Here is a 22,073-nt window from a genome sequence, read left to right on the forward strand (position 1 = left end):
TGACACACCCCTCTCAATTTCCAACAGTCAGATTGAATGAATTGAAGAAGATCAAATAACATAAATTAACAAGGGGTGTGTAAGAAGTAAAAATGGTATGTGGATAGTACAATCCTAATTATAAGATAAGATGACTAATTATATTCAAGATGTATACAAGCAGATTATATATATATATATATATATAACTGATAAAAAGGGTTTCAAAACTTTAAATCTTAACCAAAACCATTCAAACAACTTTATTTAATATTTATGTAAAAAATAATAAGATATATATATATATATATATATATATAAATTAGTCTGTCGCGTATCCCCCATTTAGGCACAAGTGTAGAGCGGATTAATCAACTTGGACCAGTTTTGTTAATCCGACAACTATTTAATACATAAGACTCCAAACGCTCGATTCAGATTAAATACTCATATCCGATGTCTTATACAAGATGCCAAACGAAGCATGAATGACTAAATAGTCTCCAATTTGATTTATATTTTGTAAAGGTAATGCTTGGTATGCTAAATTTGCAAACTAAATGATGTGTCACCAATACGAAATAAGCATGTTAATCAACACTTAAGTAATAATTCAATCATCAACTTCCATATAATTTAGTTTACAAAATTTAATCTCCCTCACATTATCTTTTTGTAAATATAATATTTAAAAGGATTATTGGCACTTCAAAAAATTAAATTTTTTTAATTATAAAAAATTTAGAGTGTACAATTATATTGTTTGGGTGCCAATAACAATTTTTCTATTTAAAGAGAAATTGATAAAATAAACGGTATTGATTATCACATGAGCAAGTAACCGTATAAATCTGTTGATCAAGAAGCACTAAAGCCCAATAAACCAAATCCGTATTTTCGGGCGCAGAGAATGGGCCTAGCGGCTAGGCTAGGCCCTAGCCTATAGAATGCCGAAATTATTTTAGTTTCCATCGACCGATAGCGATTGGGGAAGAAATACACTCACCCTAAAAGGAAGAGTACCCAGATTCTAATTCTATTAGGGGAAGAAATAGAGAGACTGAGAACTGACAAGAGGAAGGAGGTATGGAAGGTGAAGAGGAAGGAGGGATAAGGCTGAGCAAGAGATTTTCGGACAAAGGAGGAGAAGGAGGAGGAGGTGGGGAGGTTGATTACAAGAATAAGTCAGGCACGGCGTGGAGCCACTCGTACCTGAATCAGAAGCCATGGCACCCTCTCTCTTACCCCAATCAGCGCCGTAAGTGGATCGCAGAGCAGATCCAGGCCCAGCGTCAGCGTCGTACCGAGGAGGTCTCCCGCGAGGCACGGATTGCACTACCAAGTTCCAACCTTTTTTATTTCTTTATTTACTTATGATTGTTTGTTGACTAAATTCAATTCTCTCTCTTATCAAATACCAATTATCAATTCTGTCATTCATTGGTGCAGTATGCCCAAGAGCAGGAATTCTTTCGGCAGGCCGCTCTCGTCTCCAAGAAAGACAAGGAAAAGGTTCTCTTTTCTTCTCTTCTCTTATCTTTGTGTTTTCTCTTTTAATTTAACAACCGAACAAAATTCATACCTTCCCAATGCAAGGCAAAAGTAACATTTTTTAAGTTGATGGATGTATTGCATTGGTGTAGATTGAGACTATGAAAGCTGTTAGCTTTATGTATGTTCGACCGCCTGGTTACAATGCCGAAAGTGCAAAAGCTGCAGAGATTGCTGATGAGAGTGCAAGGGAGCACCCACAAACACAAGCTCTAACAGATGCTACTGCTACTTCCACTTCAAGGTACCATTTGCATTATATTCTGCCTTCCTATTTGATTGCAATATGTATTTTCCTTCAATTCATCTTTGTTAGGCCTAATTGTCTATTCTCTCATTAGCCAACGCCCACCCGAGTCTTTGCCTCCTACCGCTGAACATGCCAAGAAATCAAGGCCTAAAGATGTGTTTGGCCGTCCTTTACCAACAGAACAAGAATTTGAAGTTTTGAAAAATGCTCCAAGGTGTGCCTGTTGCTGCCTTTTCAGTAAGATGCAATGTTTTTATCTTACTTTATAGTTTCTTAATTGACGTGCATTAAGATAATAACATGTTTTATAAATTGATAACGAGATTCATAAGTTGTTTCTTCAGTGCAGCAGACATTTTCATTGTTTTACACACTTCCTTTCTGGACAGTTTAAACTATAGAGTCAATGGGTTGTTATTCTAGAAATGCATAAAAGAAGCTGTTACATCACATTTGTCAGAATATGCAACTTTTTTAGTCAAGCATATCTATGACTGATACAATTTACAATTAAAATGGTGCTGAGGTATCGAACTGAAATTTCTGTTTCCTCACTGTTTAATGATGTTGAGGTACACCACATGAAATTGCTTTCACACGGCTAAAGATGTAAATGCCCCTCTCTTTAAATCATGTTTGAGTTTTTCTTGTGCGTCTTTTGCTATTCAAAGTGACTGAGGTTCACAGTTGGTGCAAGTAGGGGTACTACTCTATTGTTTTCCTGATGATAACAAGGATAATGATACTGATAATGATAATAATAATAGTAATATTCATAATAATTCTTTTTAAGGCTGGAGACTGGTGTTCCTACGAGGGCAAAACCATTTGGAGTTGAAGTGCGCAATGTAAAGTGCGTAAGGTGTGGAACTTTTGGTCACCAAAGTGGCGACCGTGAATGTCCGTTGAAGGATGCCATAATGCCCAATGAAGAGAGCCGTTTGAAAAGGGACGACCCTTTGACTGCTATTCTTGCCCACACAGATCCTAGCGAGGTTAGTCTTTCGATAGCTATCTTGAAACCTACTAGGAAGGCTGCTATTATCCCTTGCTTACAAAATTATTTTCTCTCTTTCGAATGGGTGAATCTTTGAGGTAAGGTGCTGACGCCTTGCATGGGTAGGCTGGCATAAGCCTCAAACATGGGGCATCGCCTTTTAATTGTTTCCTTTTATTTTGTTTGAATGAAGAAGTGCATATTGTATTTCCTACCAAATAAAATTAAGCATGAATTGTATTGCCATCAAAAGTTGTTTAGATCCTCTGAAAAAGAAATAAGCTCACAAAAGTTGTTTAGATCCTCTGAAAAAGAAATAAGCTCACTAAGATTATTCTGTGAGAACTCTTCTACCACCTACCTTAGCATCTTTGGCCAAGTGATTCGGGAATTCCAATAGGGATTTCTACACGGATGGAAGGTTAAATACATGAATTGGGATAAATGGATATGTTTGTTTTCACTTTGGTCTAGATTAAACCATCCAAAAGGGTAAAAGTCTGCATCACACCACGTAAGTCAAGTTGTAATAGGTTCAACTTGCAAGAGTCAAACATTTGTTTTAATAGTTAACTTACTTGAAATTAAACCTCTGTTGCTCAGAATGCAGTTTATTATGGCTTGAGAACTGGAAACTTGGTATACTACCGTCAGGTAGAATATAAATACAACTAATGTTGATTCCTAAATTAGGAGCGTCTAGTGACTCTCAAATATTAGAACTATAACCAGCTTCAATTTTATCCTTGACACTGCAGATGACAGATGCATTCTTAAATCATATATCATGCTAAAAACTGGGATCCTATGTTACTTGTATATAATTTTTATTTGCTTATTTTGCAGCCTTTAAAGTGGGAACTCAAGCAAAAACCAGGAATTAGTCCTCCACGTGGAGGGTTTAAACCAGATGATCCCAACCAACAAATAGTTGCTGAGGACACCATATTTGATGAATATGGAGGTATTTAGTTTTTAATTCCAGAATATGTATGACAACTTTTATCTTTTATCTGTGTTGCCTGTGAGATAACTGCAACTATATACATTTTGTAGGGTTTCTCAGCGGGAATGCCATCCCTGAGTTGCTGACCAACTTCTCAAGCAAACCCAGGATCAAGTCCACAAAGAAGAACAAGCACAAAAAAAAGCAGTCATCACCAGTTAGTGGGGAAGACGGGTTTTCATCTTCTTATGAGGATGATAAGAAGTCAAAGAAGAAGATGAGCAAGGTAAATAAGAAGAAGCACAGCCATTCTGAATCAAGCTCATCAGAGATTCTGGAATTTGATAGGCATAAAGTAAAGCGTAGAGTCAAGCATTGTTATTCATGTGAGAAATCAAATCCTGAAAAGCATCACAAAAGTACAAAGAACAGAAAGAAGCATTCTGATTCATCTGAAAATTCTGAGATTTATAGGCATCGCAGCAGAAGGGACAACAGCAGAGACAGGTGTACTGTTTCATCTGAAGATTCTGAGGCTCTGAAGCACCATAGAGATGTCCAGCGCAGACGCAAGCACTCTTTTTCATTTGAGGAATCGATTCATGAAAAACATCGTAGAAGTAGAATGATCAGACAGAAGCATTCTCATTCATATGAAGATTCCAAGATTGATAGGCATTGCGGAAGGGACGTGAGCAGAGACAGGTTAAATAATTCATCTGAAGGCTCTGAGTCTGATAGACACCTTAAAAGTGGCAAAAGCAGACACCGGCATTCTAATTCATCTGAAGATTCTGACACAGAGAAGCAAAATAGACATAGAAAGAGCAGGGATAGGCACTCTTACTCATATGGTGAAACCGAAAATGAGAAGCATCATAAAAGTACTAACAGAAAACACAAGCGCTTTTGTACTTGAAGTTTTGGCTATAGGAGGATGATAGAAGGGGAGTACAGTAGACACCGATATTGTCATCGTCATCTTCACCATCACCTCAATGCTTAGCAGGTGTCCTGGTGGAAATGAGCTACTAATTACAAGTCAACTGATCTATCAGTCTCATGTTCCCGGTTCTGCCTCAGCTATGATGTTGCCGAAAAACAGGGTTTCTTGTAACCTCGAACAAGTGGACATTTCATATCGTTGTATTCATAGACATGGCTGTGATTCTCTTCTAAAGGATACATTTTGGATAATATGTTGATGTGATTTCAACTTGAGAGAAGAGTGTTTCTTTTTCCTCAAAAACTTGAACGTAAGCGACAGTATGCAATCATGTACGGTTTCCTTTACTTTTGATATTTTCCTTGTTATGAGCAATATTGGTCCCTGTTCTTTAAAATGATAAAATTGGAGTATTGTTGTAAATAGTGGGTATGTATATCCACATGTATACGGTAAAATTTTCATATGCTTAATAGTGTAATTGTTTGGTGTAGTTCCTGATTACTAACCCTAACAATTACTTATATCTTTGATTTCTTATTTGGTGTAGTTCCTGATTACTAGCCCAATGTTTATTTATCTTTGCTGCGATCAAAGATGGTGCGGTATCATCGCCCATCTTAGACTGCAGATTTAATTGTATTACAATTTTAGGTGGTGTGGTATAATCGCCCATCCTACTCTGAATTTTAAAAAATTTCTGCTGCTTGAGTTGTGCGGAATAATCGTCCATCCTATGTTATGTTATTTCAATGAGAATGGTGCGGTACAATTGCTCTTCTCATTCGTCATACAAATCTCGAGCCTGAAGTTTTGAGTGCTTATCATTTTGGCCTGAAGATCAAAATGAAAAAATTGTAAGAACCAGAAGTTCTAACAATGTATTCCTTCAGAATACATATTATTGCAAGTTCTTACGCACCTCATTTTTCTTTCAAAAAATAAAATGGCGAACTTGGCAAAACTTGATTTTATTGCCCTGGATATTACTGGGAAAAACTACCTTACCTGGATAATGGATGCCAAGATCCATCTAGAGGCAGGGAATGTTGGGGAAACCATCAAGGATGATAACAGTGCATCCTCTCAAGATCGGGTGAAGGCCATGATCTTTATCCATCGCCACCTTGATGAATGACTGAAGAGCGAGTACCTCACGGTTGAAGATCCATTAACCCTCTGGAAAGCACTGAGAAATAGATACAATCACCAGAAACGATGATTCTTCCAAGGGCTCGTTATGAGTGGACTCACCTAAGGATCCAGGATTTCAAGACGGTAGCTTAATACAATTATGCAATGTTCAGAATTAGTTCCCAATTGAACCTCTGTGGAAAAACAATAACTGAAAAAGATATGTTGGAAAAAACTTTCAGTACCTTTCATGCCTCCAACATGCTCCTGCAGTATCAGTATAGAGAAATAGGCTTTACTGAGTACAATCAGCTGATATATGTACTCCTTGTAGCTGAGCAAAACAATGAACTTTTCATGAAAAATCATCAGTCCTGACCTACTGGATCAGCATCATTCCCAGAAGTGAATAATGTTTCCCTTGAAGGGAATACCACATCCTCTCGTGGAAATAACAACTACAAACGAGGATGTGGCCACAAGCGAGGCCGATGGAATGGGAAAGGCAAGAACCATGGTGTCCAGTTTCACAACCAGGTTCCAAGGCATAATTTAGGCCCAAGCTTTAAGAATGAAAATCGCCAGAAAGGCAAAACTCATATGAACACTCCTAGAAATCTTGAAGGAGTTTGTCATAGGTGTGATGGCAATGGGCACTGGGCGCGTACCTGTCGTACCCCAAAACATTTGGTGGATCTGTATCAAGCCTCCCTCAAGGAGAAGGGTGTTGAGACAAATTTCCTCGACCAGGCTAAACCGATGGATATACCTAATCTAGTGTTCGATTTATCAGGATAATTGAACACAATCCACTTGAATGTTTCGGACTTTATTATTGAATGAGGGAATGAAGTATATTGGTCCAAATGAATTATTTATGTTTGATATACTCTAGTTATTTGTACTTGTGGTTTAATGCTCGCATTTTCAATTTAATAAAAGTGGTATTCCAGTATGAATAAACTTTTTTTAACTGTAATTTCCTTACTCAAAGAACATGGATAAAAATTATGGTTATTCTCAAAACAAGAGCAATGGTGGAGATATTTATCTTGCAAATAGTGCAACCACGCATACAATACTTCAAGATCGAAAGTATTTCTCAAGCTTGATACTTGCAAAAGTAAAGGTAATAACAATATCAGGGCAATCAAATGTAATTGAATGCTTAGAAAAAGCCCAGATCATGTTACCAAATGGAACAATATTGTCCATACAAAATGCGTTGTACACTACTCGATCTACTCGAAATTTGTTAAGTTTTAAAGATATACGTCTAAATGGATACCACATTGAAACGAAAAGTGCAGAAAATGTGGAATATCTATACATTACCTCCAATGATACCCAGAAGTGTATATTGGAAAAGTTGCGTGGTTTATCGAGTAGATTGTATTATACATACATAAAGACAATTGAGGCACATACTGTCATGAACTAAAAGTTCATTGATTCAAAAGTTTACATGCTTTGGCATGGCCGTCTGGGTCATCCAGGATCCACCATGATGCATAGGATTATTACCAAATGATAACCCTGGCAAAACTTGTTCCCAAAGGAAGTTGGTAATTAGACCATCACAACTAAAGGTTGATGCTGAATTCCCATCATTTTTGCAAAGAATTCAAGGGGATATTTGTGGGCCTATTCAACCACCTTGTGGACCATTTCGATATTTTATGGTTTTGGTTGATGCATCTACCCAATGTGTTTAGCAGAGGCATTTATCAAGCGGCTTCAATTAATAGCTCACACTCTGCTCATGAAAACAAAATTGTCAATCTCTGCATGGGGACATGCCATCTTACATGCTGCATCATTGGTTCGATTGAGACCTATAACCAACCACCAATACTCATCAATACAACTTGTGTTTGGGCATCAACCAAACATTTCACATTTACAATTTTTTGGTTGTGCTGTTTATGTGCCTATTGCACCGCCACAACTCACTAAAATGGGATCTCAGCGCAGACTAGGAATTTATGTGGGTTTTGATTCACCATCTATCATTAGATATTTGGAACCCTTGACGGGTGATATGTTTACAGCTCGTTTTGCTGATTGTCACTTTAATGAACAGTTTTCCCGTTGTTAGGGGGAGAAAAAACCGTTCCAGAAGAACGGAAGAGTTGACATGGGTTGTTCCCACCTTATCTCATTTTGATCCACAAAGCACTTAATGTGAAAATGAACTAAAAAGGGCCATTTGCCTTCAAAGTATTGCTAATCAAATGCCAGATGCATTTAATAATGCTTCAAAAGTGACAAAATCACATATATTAGTTGCAAATGCACCTATAAGAATTGATGTCCCTGTTTGACAAAATAAAGTGGCAGAAAATGATTCATCTGGTGCATGTCTGAAGCGTGGTAAACCCCCAGGTTCAAAATATACAGCCCCTCGAAAGAGAAAGATGAAAGCACAGTTGAACCCAAATGAAAGCATTCAAGAAAAGAAAATGAATGATAAATCCACAATTCATGATTCTGTACTTCCAGAAAACGAAAATGTCCTTGATGAGACATATGTCCCTGAAGAGACAGAAGTACATGAAAGCAAAGAAATATCCATAAATTATGCAAGTACTAATGAATTGTGGGATCGAAATGAAATAATCATTGACGACATGTTCACATTTGCAATAGCCACTGAAATTATATTAAGCGATGACATTGAGCCCCGCTCTATTGATGAATGCAAACAGAGACAAGATTGGCCTAAGTGTAAAAATGCAATTTAGGCAAAATTAAATTCCTTGGAAATGAGAAGTGTTTTTGGACCGGTAATCCAAACCCCGCATGGTGTAAACCCCGTGGGTTGCAAATGGGTATTCACAAGGAAACGCAACGAGAAAAATGAGATTGTTAGATATAAAGCACAACTCGTTACACAAGGTTTTTCACAAAGACCTGGAATTGATTATAAAGAGACATACTCTTCTGTAATGGACGTAATTACGTTCCGTTACTTAATAAGTTTGGTAGTTTCATAAAAACTTGACATGCGACTTATAGATGTCATCACCGTGTATCTATATGGAGAAATAGATACTGAAATATATATGAAAGTTCTAGAAGGACTTAAGTTGCTTGAAACAACTAACAAACCACGAGGTATGTTCTCAATTAAATTAAGGCGATCATTATATGGGCTAAAACAATTTGGACGAATGTGGTATAATCGTCCTAATGAATATTTGATCAAAGAAGGATATACCAACAATGTCATATGTCCTTGTATGTTTATTAAGAAATCAAATACTGGATTTGCTATAGTGGCAGTATATGTCAATGATATGAACCTAGTTGGAACCCCTTAATAGCTTAATAAAACTGTTGAATATCTAAAAAGCAAATTTGAAATGAAAGACCTTGGGAAAACAAAATATTATCTCGGCCTGCAGATCGAGCATTGTGCTAATGGAATTTTGGTCCATCAATCAGCTTACATTGAAAAAATACTGAAGCAATTTGGCATGGACAAGGTTTATCCGCTTAGCACCCTAATGGTCGTTCGTTCTTTGGACATTAAGAAAGACCCATTCCGTCCAAAAGAAAATGATAAACTGGTCCTTGGTCCAGAAGTACCATATTTAAGTCTGTTTGTACCATACTTGACCAATCCCGAAACTACTCAGCACCGGTCAACGTTATACCGTCAAATACCCAGAAGAGCTTCCCTTCAACCAGGAGGCCAATCACAATGCGACATGTGTCGACATCAGAAGCCAATCACAGCTCGACACGTGTCAACATCAGAAGCCAATCACAACACGACACGTGTCAATGTTAGAACAAAACTAGAAACTCTCTTCTATAAATAGGGATCATTCTCCCACAATAATCTCTAATGTCATTTTGTACTAAACTATTCACTAGAACTCACAAAATGAGAGCTTGAACCTATGTATTTGTGTAAACCCTTCACAATTAATGAGAACTCCTCTACTCCGTGGACGTAGCCGATCTGGGTGAACCACGTACATCTTGTGTTTGCTTCCCTGTCCCTATTCATTTACGTACTTATCTTCACTAGTGATCGAAGCAACCAAGCGAAGGTCACAAACCTGACACTTTATGTTGTACCAAAGTTCTCGCTGATTTTATGCATCAACATTTGGCGCCGTCTGTGGGAAAGACACTTACTCCCACTCTCTTCAGCTTTGTTAAGCTGGTTTCCACCGCTCGTACACTTTCTTTTGGCCAAACATCTCTCTCTAACATGGGGAGCGAAAGAAGCCATAGCACACAGAATGACACCCCCATTGGACCTAGTACGAAGCAACGAAAGCAGGAAGGAAATAGAGTTACTCTTCAAGCGAAAGTCGATGAGTTAGAAGCTCAGAACAACAAGATAGTGATGAGGAACGAGGTTCTCCAGGAGCAGTATGAAAAACTTTTCGAGATGCTTCACGAGGCTAGGCATGCTCAAGCACACAAGCTCGTCGCCCCTGCTGAGGTCAACAATCATCTGAATGCCCCCCAACACGGAGGGTCACCGATATCCAACACGGACATCCCTGATAGGGATCGAGCTACACATCAATGTGATAATCAACATGAGACTTCTATCAACCCAGCTGCTTCAACCCGAAGCAGAAGGAGTAAAGGAAAGCACCTCCTCACAGAAGGAGTGGAAGGATCAAAAGCCGTCTATCGCGATTGTCGAGACTTCCTAAAGCAACGTCGAGAGAATCCCATCCACATAAGCTCGAAGATCAATGACCCAAGAGTTTTTGAAAGACTCGGTCCTCTTCCACGACCCAGGCCAACAGTTAATCTAGGGAATGGGCAACAAGTCCCAGAAGAACATGAAGGTACAGGGGACTCGGAAATGTTCCGACATACTCACTCTAGGAGTCAGTGTGACGAGTCCAAGGAAAAATCATGCTATCTTGATCAAACTTTCCTACTTCCAAGAGGCGATGGGGACTTACGGAAGAAAACTTCAGTGATGCACAACTCCACTCAGGACCCCCTCGTCCTACAGCTCCTGGAGGAAGTAAACAAGTTGAAGGCTGAACGTCAAGCCGAGATACCTGACTGGAACCAACCCAGGCCTGGCCCCCTCACAAGAAGGATCATCAACACCCCCTTCCAAGCGAAGACAAAGCAGAAGCTTGACTTACAACTCTATACTGGAAGGGAAGACCCAATTGAACACCTTAACCTCTTTGAGTCCACCATGGTAAACCGGAGACACACCGATGAAGAACGGTGCCTTCTCTTCCCCTCCACCCTCTCTAGCGGAGCTTTAAACTGGTATTGCCGTCTTCCACCCGAGACGGTAGACTCATTTGAAGAGTTGAGGAAGTTGTTTGTCTCTCAACACATCTTCCAGACCGATCGCTTGCATTCCGCAGATGACTTGTACACTATTCGCCAGAAGCCGGACGAGTCATTACGAAATTATGCTGGCTGCTTCAGCCATGAGTATTCCCGCTGCACTGAGGCAGATGACAAGACCGCCCTCAAGGCCTTCACGGCAGGTTTACGTGACTATTTCTTCAAGTACATGATCAATGCCAACACTTGGAAGACTTACTCTGAGGTGATGGCACAAGCTTACAACCATGCCTCTGCCGAGGCAAGGACATATCAAGGGAAACCCCCTACAGTCACCCCTTATCAGCAAGTAAGGAGTGGAGGCCAGATCCAACCGAATGAAAAGACCTCAACCTTCCAAACGGTAGCATCACACCCCCCGGCCTCATTTAATGCTTCGCCAAGCCAGCAGACATATCAATCCCAGGGCAAAAGGAAAGATTTCCATCCTCACCAATCTCATTTTAATAAAAAGAATAAGGGGCACTATCGGGATAACTCAGGATATCGTCACAATAACGCCCGTCCACAGGCAGTCAATGCAGTGGGCCAATCACATGTCAAGACAGACCCTACCCCGAGGTATGAGACATACACACCTTTGAACGCTACACGCGCGGCCATCTACCCCAGTATAGCTCATCTGATACCAAAGCCAAAGCCAAGACAGCCATATTACAAGTCCACGAAAAACACGGGCATGTTTTGCTGCTATCACGAGTATAATGGCCATGATGGCGAGAAGTGCGTTATCCTCCGTGATCTTATTGAAGCTTTGGCACGTGAAGGAAAAATTGATCAGTTTCTCCTTCACCCTCAAAGGGATAACCGTAACCAACGCCAGGTGAATGTGATATATTCTATAAGCGGCGGCACACCTATGTCTAAATCTTCTAATAGGGCCATGAAAAACAGTGAACGAACTTTGAAACCTGGCCATCAAGTGTTTCATGTGGAAGACATCAGGGGAGGCAAGTATCAAAAGCCTAACTGGGATCCAATATGTTTCTACCCTGAGGAAGAAAGAGGTATCATCTACCCTCACAACGACCCGCTGATCGTGGAGGCTCACATAGCAAATTTTGATGTGAAACGAATCCTGATAGACACAGGTGATTCAGTCAATATCATGTTTGCTGAAGCTTTCAAGGCACTTAATGTAGCTGAACACTTGCTCGATCGCTCGATTTCTCCTCTGATAAGCTTCTCTGGCGATATCGTGCAACCTTTAGGGAGTATACATTTACCCTTCACCATTGGTACAGGCCTTTACACAACTACTATTACCACTAACTTCCTAGTGGTCAATTGCCCGACGGCATACAATGTCATCTTTGGGCGCACAGGCATCAATGATCTCAAGGCCATGGTATCCACACATATGTTATTGATGAAGTTTCCAACCCCTTTCGGCAATGGATACATCAGGGGAGATCAACTTAGTGCTCGATCATAATACAACACTTCAGTTAAGCAACAACACCTGCATGTCCCCAAGGAGACCCTCTCTATACATAACCAGGTAGTAAAGACCAGTCCAGATGAAGCCAACTCGGATTTTCATAATGGCAACAGTCAACCCGACGACCCTCGAGATGACTCATTCACCCAGCAAGCACAACCCGCTGAAGAGTTAGAGAATGTCTCTATCTCCAAAGACCATCCAGATCGCATGGTGAAGATTGGCACCACTTTGTCACCACCCCTTCGATTGTCGCTGATCTCCTTTTTGCAAGAGAACGCTGAGGTCTTCACTTGGTCATATAAAGATATGCCGGGCATCTATCCCGATATCATCTGTCACCACTTGAGTATTGATCCCAATACCAAACCAGTAAAACAGAAGTGAAGATCGTATGATGTTGAACGATACGAGGCGATGAAAGCAGAAGTTGAAAAACTCAAGGACATAGGCTTCCTCCGTGAAGTCAATTACCCAACATGGGTAGCAAATGTTATCCTTGTTAAGAAAAATCCGACCAAGGAAAGTCTCCTGCTTCAAAAGGTCTTGTGGAGAATGTGTGTCGACTACACCGACCTAAACAAAGGATGCCCAAAGGATAGTTTCCCCCTTCCTCTTATTGATAGACTTATAGACTCTACGGCAGGGTGTGAGCTCTTGAGCTTCATGGACGCTTATTCAGGATACAACCAAATCCTCATGAACCCCTCAGACCAAGAACACACAGCCTTCACTACTGACAGGGGACTATATTGCTACAAAGTCATGCCATTCGGTCTAAAGAATGCATGAGCAACTTATCAGAGACTGGTCAATTCAATGTTCGCCGAACAGATTGGAAAGAGCATGGAAGTTTACGTTGATGATATGTTAGTCAAGAGCAAACATGCTGACCAACACATCACCAACCTATCTGAAACTTTCACCATTCTAAAGAGGTATCGAATGAGGTTGAACCCCAACAAATGTGCCTTCGGCGTGGGCTCTGGCAAATTCTTAGGCTTCATGATTAGCCAACGAGTCATTGAAGCTAACCCCGAAAAGATCAAAGCAATCCTCGAAATGAAAGATCCAGTAACTTCAAAAGACATCCAAAGCCTTACTGGCAAGGTGGCAGCCTTAACCAGATTCATCTCTAAGGCCACAGACAGATGTGCTCCTTTCTTCAAATCACTCAAGGGAAATAAGAAGTACATTACATGGACGGAGGAATGTGCCAAGGCATTCAGGAACCTCAAAGAATACATGAGTAAAGCCCCTCTGCTCTCCAAACCAGAAGTTGGTGACACTCTCATTATTTATCTATCGGTCTCGGCTTCAGCAGTCAGTTCTGTTCTTATCCGAAATGACAGTGGTGTCGAACGGCCCGTCTACTATGCTAGCAAGGCCCTACAAGATGCGGAGACACGATACTCCAACATTGAGAAATTAGCTCTAACATTGGTCATGTCTGCTTACCAATCACACGCCATCATCGTGCTTACCAATCACCCTCTTCGACAGATACTCCAGAGTCCTGACACGTCTGGGCGAATGATCAAATGGGCGATAACATTGGGTGAGTTTGACATCTCCTACCAACCAAAACCAGCCGAAAAGGGTCAAGCAGTAGCAGATTTCATCGCCGACTTCACATATCCTGTTGACATTGCTTCTACACCTGAAGCAATAACTTCATTACCATCGGAAGCTCAGAAGATAGGATCAACAACCCCAGCATGGAGTCTGTATGTTGATGGCTCATCCAACCAACAGGGCTGCGGAGCAGGATTAGTCCTCACTACCCCTGACAAAGTGGCGATAGAATACGCTCTTCGTTTCAAATTCAAAGCATCGAACAACGAGGCCGAATACGAAGCCCTTCTAGCAGGCTTACGTTTGGCCAAGCATCTTGGAGTTAAACAAATTGATATCTTCAGTGACTCCCAATTAGTGGTCAACCAAGTCACGAACAACTTTGATGCTAATGATAGCTCTATGGCAGCATATCTTGCGCAAACACGACTTTTGCTCAAGCACTTCCACTACCAGATCACCCAAGTTCCTCGAGCGGCAAACAGTCATGCATACGCTTTGGCCCGCCTCACCTCGGCAGTGGAAGACAAGATTGGGAGAAAAATTCATGTCGAATTGTTGGCAGCACCAAGCACCATGGTCGCGGAAGTGTGCAATTTACAACAAGGAGATAGTTGGATCACCCCAATTTATAAATTCCTTGCCCATGGCACCCTCCCAAATGACAAAGTTCAAGCTAAGCATATTCGATACAAGTCTGCTCGCTACCTGATCATTAATGACCAACTCTACAAACGCGGTTTTACCCTGCCCTACCTAAGATGCCTTACACCTGCAGAGGCAGAAATTGTCCTTCGGGAAATACATGAAGGAGTATGCGGAGATCATGCTGGGTCTCGATCCCTAGCACACAAGACTTTTCGCCAAGGATACTATTGACCAACACTCCACCAAGATGCCATTAGAATATCTCGCTCATGTGATAAGTGTCAACGATACGCAACTATCCCTCACTCCCCTCCCGAGCCGCTCACTCCTATGATCAGCCCTTGGCCCTTCGCCCAATGGGGACTTGATCTGATCGGCCCAATGCCTGCAGGGAAGGGCAAAGTCCGCTATGCAATCGTTGTAGTTGACTACTTCACAAAGTGGGCTGAAGTAGAACCCTTGGCAACCATTACTGAGGGAAAAATAGAAGACTTCGTATGGAAGAACATCCTCTGTAGATTCGGCATTCCCAATGCGATAGTCACGGACAATGGGCGGCAGTTCGACAACAAGAAGTTCAAGATGTTATGCTCTAAGTTCAACATCAACTTATGTTTTGCCTCTCCAGCCCATCCCCAATCTAATGGACAAGTCGAGGCCGTTAACAAAATAATCAAGCGCACTCTGAAAACTAGCTTGGACAAAGCTAAAGGTTGTTGGCCAGAATTCGTACCCTAAGTTCTTTGGTCATACCGCACTTCATATCGGACTTCCACAGGAGAAACTCCATTCTCACTTGCTTTTGGTACAGAAGCAGTTGTCCCGGTTGAGCTTGAGCAAGCAACATACCGAATCCAGAATTACATGCAGAGTGAGAACGACAAACAACTCACCCTCAACCTGGATCTAGTCGAAGAACACAAAAATCAGGCTCACCTGAGGAATGTCGCCTACAAGCAGCGCATTTCCAACTACTATGACTCAATGGTCAAACCTCGCTTTTTCAAAGTGGGAGACTGGGTACTGAAGAAAAGATTACTCTGTGATAGGGTCCCGAGTGAAGGAACACTCAGTCCTAACTGGGACGGACCGTTCGAGGTCACCGGCATCAGCCGCCCTGGCTCCTACAAGCTCAGAAACTCCGACGGCAAGACCCTTGGCCATCCATGGAATGCTGACCACTTGAAGTACTATTACAAATAGACTCACATTGTACAAGTGTTAAGCTACAGCCGTTCGGCATCCTATGTAACAAAGACCATTTGGTATGAATTCAATAAAGAGGTGATTTAGCCAACTCGGCCTTAAACTCTTTTACATTCTGAGCAATGAAACACTCAAGTGTTGAAGCTTCAACGCAAATGTTTCCAATACAAAACAAAATCTAAGTATGTGTCAACAAGACTATACAAAGGATCTACATCATACATTCCAACACATTCATACATAAACATCATACATTCCAACACATTCATACATAAACATCATACATTCCAATACATTCATACATAAACATCATACATTCCAACACATTCATGCATAAACATCATACATTCCAACACATCCATACATAAGCCAACTGTGCTTCGAAGGGGTTCAACACACTTTGTGTCATTCGACATTTGCCACAATGTGCCTCGACACCTTGCCCTTATTCTCACCAACTAGGTGATGAAGGAACTCACCTTCGTACCACCAACTAGGTGATGAAATGTACAACCCGTACTCTAATATTATTTGGAAACTTGCCACCCTTATCACCAATCAGGTGAAGAAGGAACTCATCTTCATGCCACCAACCAGGTGATGAAATGTACAACGCGTACTTTCCTTCATGCCACCAACCAGGTGATGAAATGTACAACGCGGACTCTCCTTCATGTCACCAACCAGGTGATGAAATGTGATGAAAGGTGATTAAGGAATTCACATTCGTACCACCAACCAAGTGATGAAAGCAACCCACCATTCATTTCACTAACCAGAAGACGAGTGGTACAACTTGTACATGTGAACTCCTAGCATTCACAAATAATCAAAAACCATCAAGCTTTACAACTCAACTAGGGGAGCACTTATGCCTAACAAGAGCTATAGTCACCAACAAAGTCTTATTGCAAGCCAACAATGGCTTCAGTGCATGGTATATGAAGATCAAGCTCTTCAGCCCTCTTGCATCTGCTTCAGACATTTCTCCTCTGTAACAATGCAAACACTACAACTCATAGAAAGCTTCACACGCTCTTGATCAAGACTGTTCGAAGCAAATTCAATTTATATGGTTCATCCAAACCTTCGACTACTACAAGATGTGGCTTGCATCACAATCTCTCGCTTAACAGTATGGAAGCAAAATTTGTATAGGTTGTCTCTCCCACATTTTCAAATTTCTAGTTTTCCCAAAAAAAAAAAAAAAAAAAAAAAAAAGGGAAATTGGAAATTGGGAAATTCAACAAAGCTTCATCAATGGAACACAACTACAATCCTCAAAAGCTTTGCACTATCTTCATCAAGATAGTGTGAAGCAAAATCAATTTATGGTGCCAACAAAAGCTTCATCAATGGAGGACAAATATCAATCTCAAAAGCTTTGCACTATCTTCATCAAGATAGTGTGAAGCAAAATTAATTTATGGTGCCAACAAAAGCTTCACCTATAAAGCTTCAACCCCAAAGCTTCACCTATAAAGCTTTAACACCAAAAGCTTCACCTATAAAGCTTCAACCCTTCAACACCAAAGCTTCACCTATAAAGCTTCAACACCAAAGCTTCACCTATCAAGCTTCAACCCCAAAGCTTCACCTACAATACAAAATTTCAACACCAAAACATATAAAAGCTTCACACACTCTTCATCAAGATAGTGTGAAGCAAAATCAATTCATGATGCCCAACAAAGCTTCAACCTCAAAGCTTCACTTACAAAGCTTCAACACCAAAGCTTCACCTACAAAGCTTTTAAATATATATATATATATATATATATATATATATATATTATTTTTAATTTTTATTTTTTCGGAAATTCGAAAATTCAAAAATCCGGAAATTTGAAAATTCAAAAAAAAAAAAAAATTCAAAAAAAAAAATTCAAAAAAAAAAATATCCAAAAAAAAAAAAAAATTGCCTAGGCCTCATCTTCTTTGGGCCTAACAACTTTCATAACAAATATATATGAAGAAAGAGTTTTGGGCTACCACTTAGAAAGGAAATGCCTCATTCGTCAACTCCCTCGACCAGAGACTTGGGGGACTCCTACCATATGCTACTGCACCTTGATACTCGGAAGTCTCACGACTACTTAGTGACTTGGATTTTTCAAGTCTCCAAACGAGAAGTTTTCCTCACTCGGGAAATTAAGGGAGCACTACCTCAACCTACATGCTTCACTCACAAAGTTTCAACATACAAGCTTCAACAAAAGGAAAAATTCAAAGAACTTAGTGAAGAAGGCCTTGGTGTATTTAACACAATACGTTGAAATGAAGCAAATCTTGTTTATTAATATTTCCGATAAGTTACAAATATGTACATATATATGAATCAAAATAAACAAACAAGAGGGAGCCTTCACAAAGGTTGCTCAGGGGAAGTCTCAGCAGTCAGTAGAGCCCCAGAAAGAGAAAGCATCGGAGGGTGGTTATCCGGAGCCTCAGTACTGGACAAAACCCCAGAAGGAGGAGGCATCAGAGGTTGATCATTTAGAGCTTCATTACGCGGTACAGCCCCAGAAGACGACGGCAATAAATGCCTTTGGAACAAACCCACAAACCGCTGATGATCAAGTAAAACCTGACCATCAGATTCCTTCATCTGGTCAAGCTTTCTCTTCATGTTTGTAGCATAGTCATGTGCGAGCCGGTGCAACTGTTTATTCTCATGCTTGAGCCCTCTAATCTCCTGTTTGAGACTCATCACTTCAGCAGCCAATGATTCAACTTGGCGGGTTCTAGCAAATAGGCGTTGGGCCATATTAGACACAGAAACTGCACACTGAACACTAAGAGCCAAAGAATCCTTAACAGCCAACTCATCAGACCGTTTGGAAAGTAGTCTGTTATCTTTGGGAGTGAGAAGGTTCCTGGCCACCACCGCAGCGGTCATATCATTCTTCATCACAGAATCCCCAACGGTAAGAGGACCAGTAGGGGATATGAAGGATGGCCGCCATATGTTGTCTGGAGAAGGCGTGGCTGTCTCTTCTCCAAGGTTCAAGTCAAAACGACGGTCGGAGGGGCCAGACATTTTCAAAGGTGTTGAAGAGGGAAGAGGTCAGACAAATCAAGATCTTAGAAGTGCAAGAAGGGAGCTTCTACTGGTGGAGATTCAAGTGTGCTGTGGAACTTAATGCCAGCCTCTATAAAAATCTGCACTCGACGGAGCTTCAGAAATTGAAGAGGCGTTTGCTTTCTCAAAAGCTGGGCTGCTCAGAGACCACGAAGGCCGATCTCAAAAATCAAAGAGGCGCTTCTTTTCTCAAAAATCAAAGAGGCGCTTCTTCACAGAAATCGAAGAAGCACCTGCTTTTTCAGCCTCGTCAGCACCTGTCACATGCACACTCAGCTTTGCGGAAATTACGGGCAATCTGTCGAAGATTTCTGGTGAAGTAGAAAGCACGCGAATCTTGTTGTTCAATCACCACTCTCCCCACGCACCATCAACTCCTCGGGTACCACATATAACTTTGCCAAAGATCTCTGACAAAGTTTAGGCGCGAGAATTTCGAAGTTCCAGCTACCCTACTATTACCCATAAGGGTAAAGGAACATCACCACTGCTTGACAACTGGAAAGTCCCTATGTGTGTCGACCTCCGTGTTCTGTGGCAAGACAGGCTGGCAAGAACGTCCAACCTTTACTCACATTCGAGAAAAGACTCCCAACATAATTACTTTCTCAAAAACTTAAGCGGCAACGCTTTCCGAATCTCGAGAGCCAGATCCCCGACGGGATTGCTTGTTTGAAAACCGAAGAGGCACAGCTCTCAGAACTTCGAGAGCCAGATTTCCTTAGATAAAGCTTGTCTGTAATCTTCACACGCAACATTAGCTTTCCAGATACCACATACCACTTTTTCAAAGTGCTCTGACAAAGTTAAAACACGTGAAGCTGGCAGCTCCCACTACATTGCTGTGACCAAGAAGGGTAAGGGAATATCATTACTACTTGTTATTGGGAAATCCCTATATACATCGACCTCCCTCCTCAACGGACAAGCAAACCTGCAAAAATGCTCAACCCTTTCTCGCATTCGAGAATGCACCCTCAACATAACCTTTCGAAATACTCAGCTTTATTTCCCCCCGATAATACCTCAGCAAATAAGCCACACCAAGAACAAGAGTATCTCATATCATCAGGGTCGAAAGCAAGAGTATCCCATATCATGCTTTCTCCCTGTCCTTGTCTTCGTCTTTGTCCACACCTGTAGGACAAAGAGAAAGAGAGCAGTCAGTCGGAACCTGAAATCAAACCTCCAATCTGGAACTGACTGCCTGAGACCTTTGCCTGGTTACTTACTTAGCATTGCTCTCGAGAACTCATCCTCAACTGCTGTCAAGGTCATGAATTCCACCGGCACATACCTCATGACAGTTGATCAAATATTGGCTCTTTACACTGAAGCTGCCAAGCGTGGATGAGTCACTATGAAGGAATGTTCTGAAAGACCATTTAAATGCAAAGGTCGCACACCATTTCTGCCATGCAAAAGATTGAAGCAGAAGGTTCAACGGTGAGCTGAAACAGATCACTACAGCACGACACCTTTCCATACCACATTCATTATTCCGTCAACAGCAAAAGTATCCCATATCATCAAGGTTGAACGTACTCTAGATTTGATGGACTTGTTTTGACCCTCAAATTCTTGAGTCGGCCTTATACTCTGAAGGGAACTAGAAAACCCTCCAGCACAGTTCAAGAATAAGCCTGTGGAAAGTTACTTCTTCAAAAGCAAAAGTATCTCATATCATCTCTTCTCCATTTGCTTCTCCTTATCCTAGCAGCTGAATGAGAGACAAGGAGAAGGAGAACAATCAACTGAAAGCCGAAGTCGAACCTCCGATCCTAGGTTGCTTGCTTGGAAGTTTGACTGCTTACCTTGTCTGTCACCTCTTTCGGCAGATCTCCTAGCTCGGCGACTTGGGGGACTCCTACTATAGGGTTTGTATCGCACTTGACCAAGCCCGAAACTACAAGTAAGCTTCAAGTGAAATTGATACATTACCTTGTGCATCTTCATCGGTTAAATATACCACCCATGGATGGAGGAAAAGTACTTCCAGAGAAGATGTCACATCTACATATGAGACAGATAAGGCACGTGAAAATGATACCACACTTCAGTACTTAGAAGTTTCGTGATTACTCAATGGCTTGGATCTTGCAAGTCCCCAACCGAGGAGCTTCCCTCACTCGGGAACTTAGGGGAGCACTGTTTGTACCATACTTGACCAATCCCGAAACTACTGAGCACCGGTCAACGTTATACCGTCAAAGACCCAGAAGAGCTTCCCTTTAACCAGAAGGCCAATCACAATGCGACACGTGTCGACATCAGAAGTCAATCACAGCTCGACACGTGTCAACATCAGAAGCCAATCACAACACGACACGTGTCAATGTTAGAACAAAACTAGAAACTCTCTTCTATAAATAGGGATCATTCTCCCACAATAATCTCTAATGTCATTTTGTACTAAACTATTCACTAGAACTCACAAAATGAGAGCTTGAACCTATGTATTTGTGTAAACCCTTCACAATTAATGAGAACTCCTCTACTCCGTGGACGTAGCCGATCTGGGTGAACCACGTACATCTTGTGTTTGCTTCCCTGTCCCTATTCATTTACGTACTTATCTTCACTAGTGATCGAAGCAACCAAGCGAAGGTCACAAACCTGACACTTTCTGTTGTACCAAAGTCCTCGCTGATTTTGTGCATCAACAAAGTCCAATATGTGCTTTATTGTATTTAGCACAATGTACTAGACCAGATATAGCTTTTTCAGTCAACTTGTTAGCAAGGTATAGCCTTGCTCCAACAATTCATCATTGGAAAGAAGTCAAAGATGTATTGCGATACCTTCGTGGAACAACAGACATGAGTCTCTTCTACTAAGAGAAATCCACAAATGACCAGATTCTTGTTGGATATGCAAACTCTGGTTTCCTTTCTGATCCGTACAAAGCCCGCTCACAAATTAGATATGTGTTCACTAATGGAGATATTGCAATTTCATGGTGCTCAACA

At 41.1% G+C, this 22,073-nt stretch overlaps 1 protein-coding gene across 1 annotated transcript; it reads left to right on the forward strand.

The window, feature by feature from the left end:
- Positions 1–957: 957 nt before the first annotated feature.
- Positions 958–5,092, forward strand: LOC103410409 (uncharacterized zinc finger CCHC domain-containing protein At4g19190). The gene is made up of 7 exons (XM_008349114.4): positions 958–1,302; positions 1,429–1,491; positions 1,623–1,774; positions 1,872–1,994; positions 2,574–2,775; positions 3,624–3,741; positions 3,834–5,092. The coding sequence occupies exons 1-7, from the start codon at positions 1,066–1,068 to the stop codon at positions 4,640–4,642; spliced, it is 1,704 nt and encodes a 567-aa protein (XP_008347336.1). The 5' UTR covers positions 958–1,065; the 3' UTR covers positions 4,643–5,092.
- Positions 5,093–22,073: the final 16,981 nt, after the last annotated feature.

Source organism: Malus domestica, chromosome 08, assembly GCF_042453785.1.
Source record: "Malus domestica chromosome 08, GDT2T_hap1".
Taxonomy (NCBI): Eukaryota; Viridiplantae; Streptophyta; class Magnoliopsida; order Rosales; family Rosaceae; genus Malus; species Malus domestica.

Excerpts from the sequence above, each read along its gene's own strand:
- LOC103410409 (XM_008349114.4), top strand. The coding sequence starts at position 1,066 with ATGGAAGGTGAAGAGGAAGGAGGGATAAGGCTGAGCAAGAGATTTTCG. Across the intron at positions 1,775-1,871 it reads ACTGCTACTTCCACTTCAAG|CCAACGCCCACCCGAGTCTT; the intron begins GTACCATTTGCA and ends TTCTCTCATTAG. Across the intron at positions 3,742-3,833 it reads CATATTTGATGAATATGGAG|GGTTTCTCAGCGGGAATGCC; the intron begins GTATTTAGTTTT and ends TACATTTTGTAG.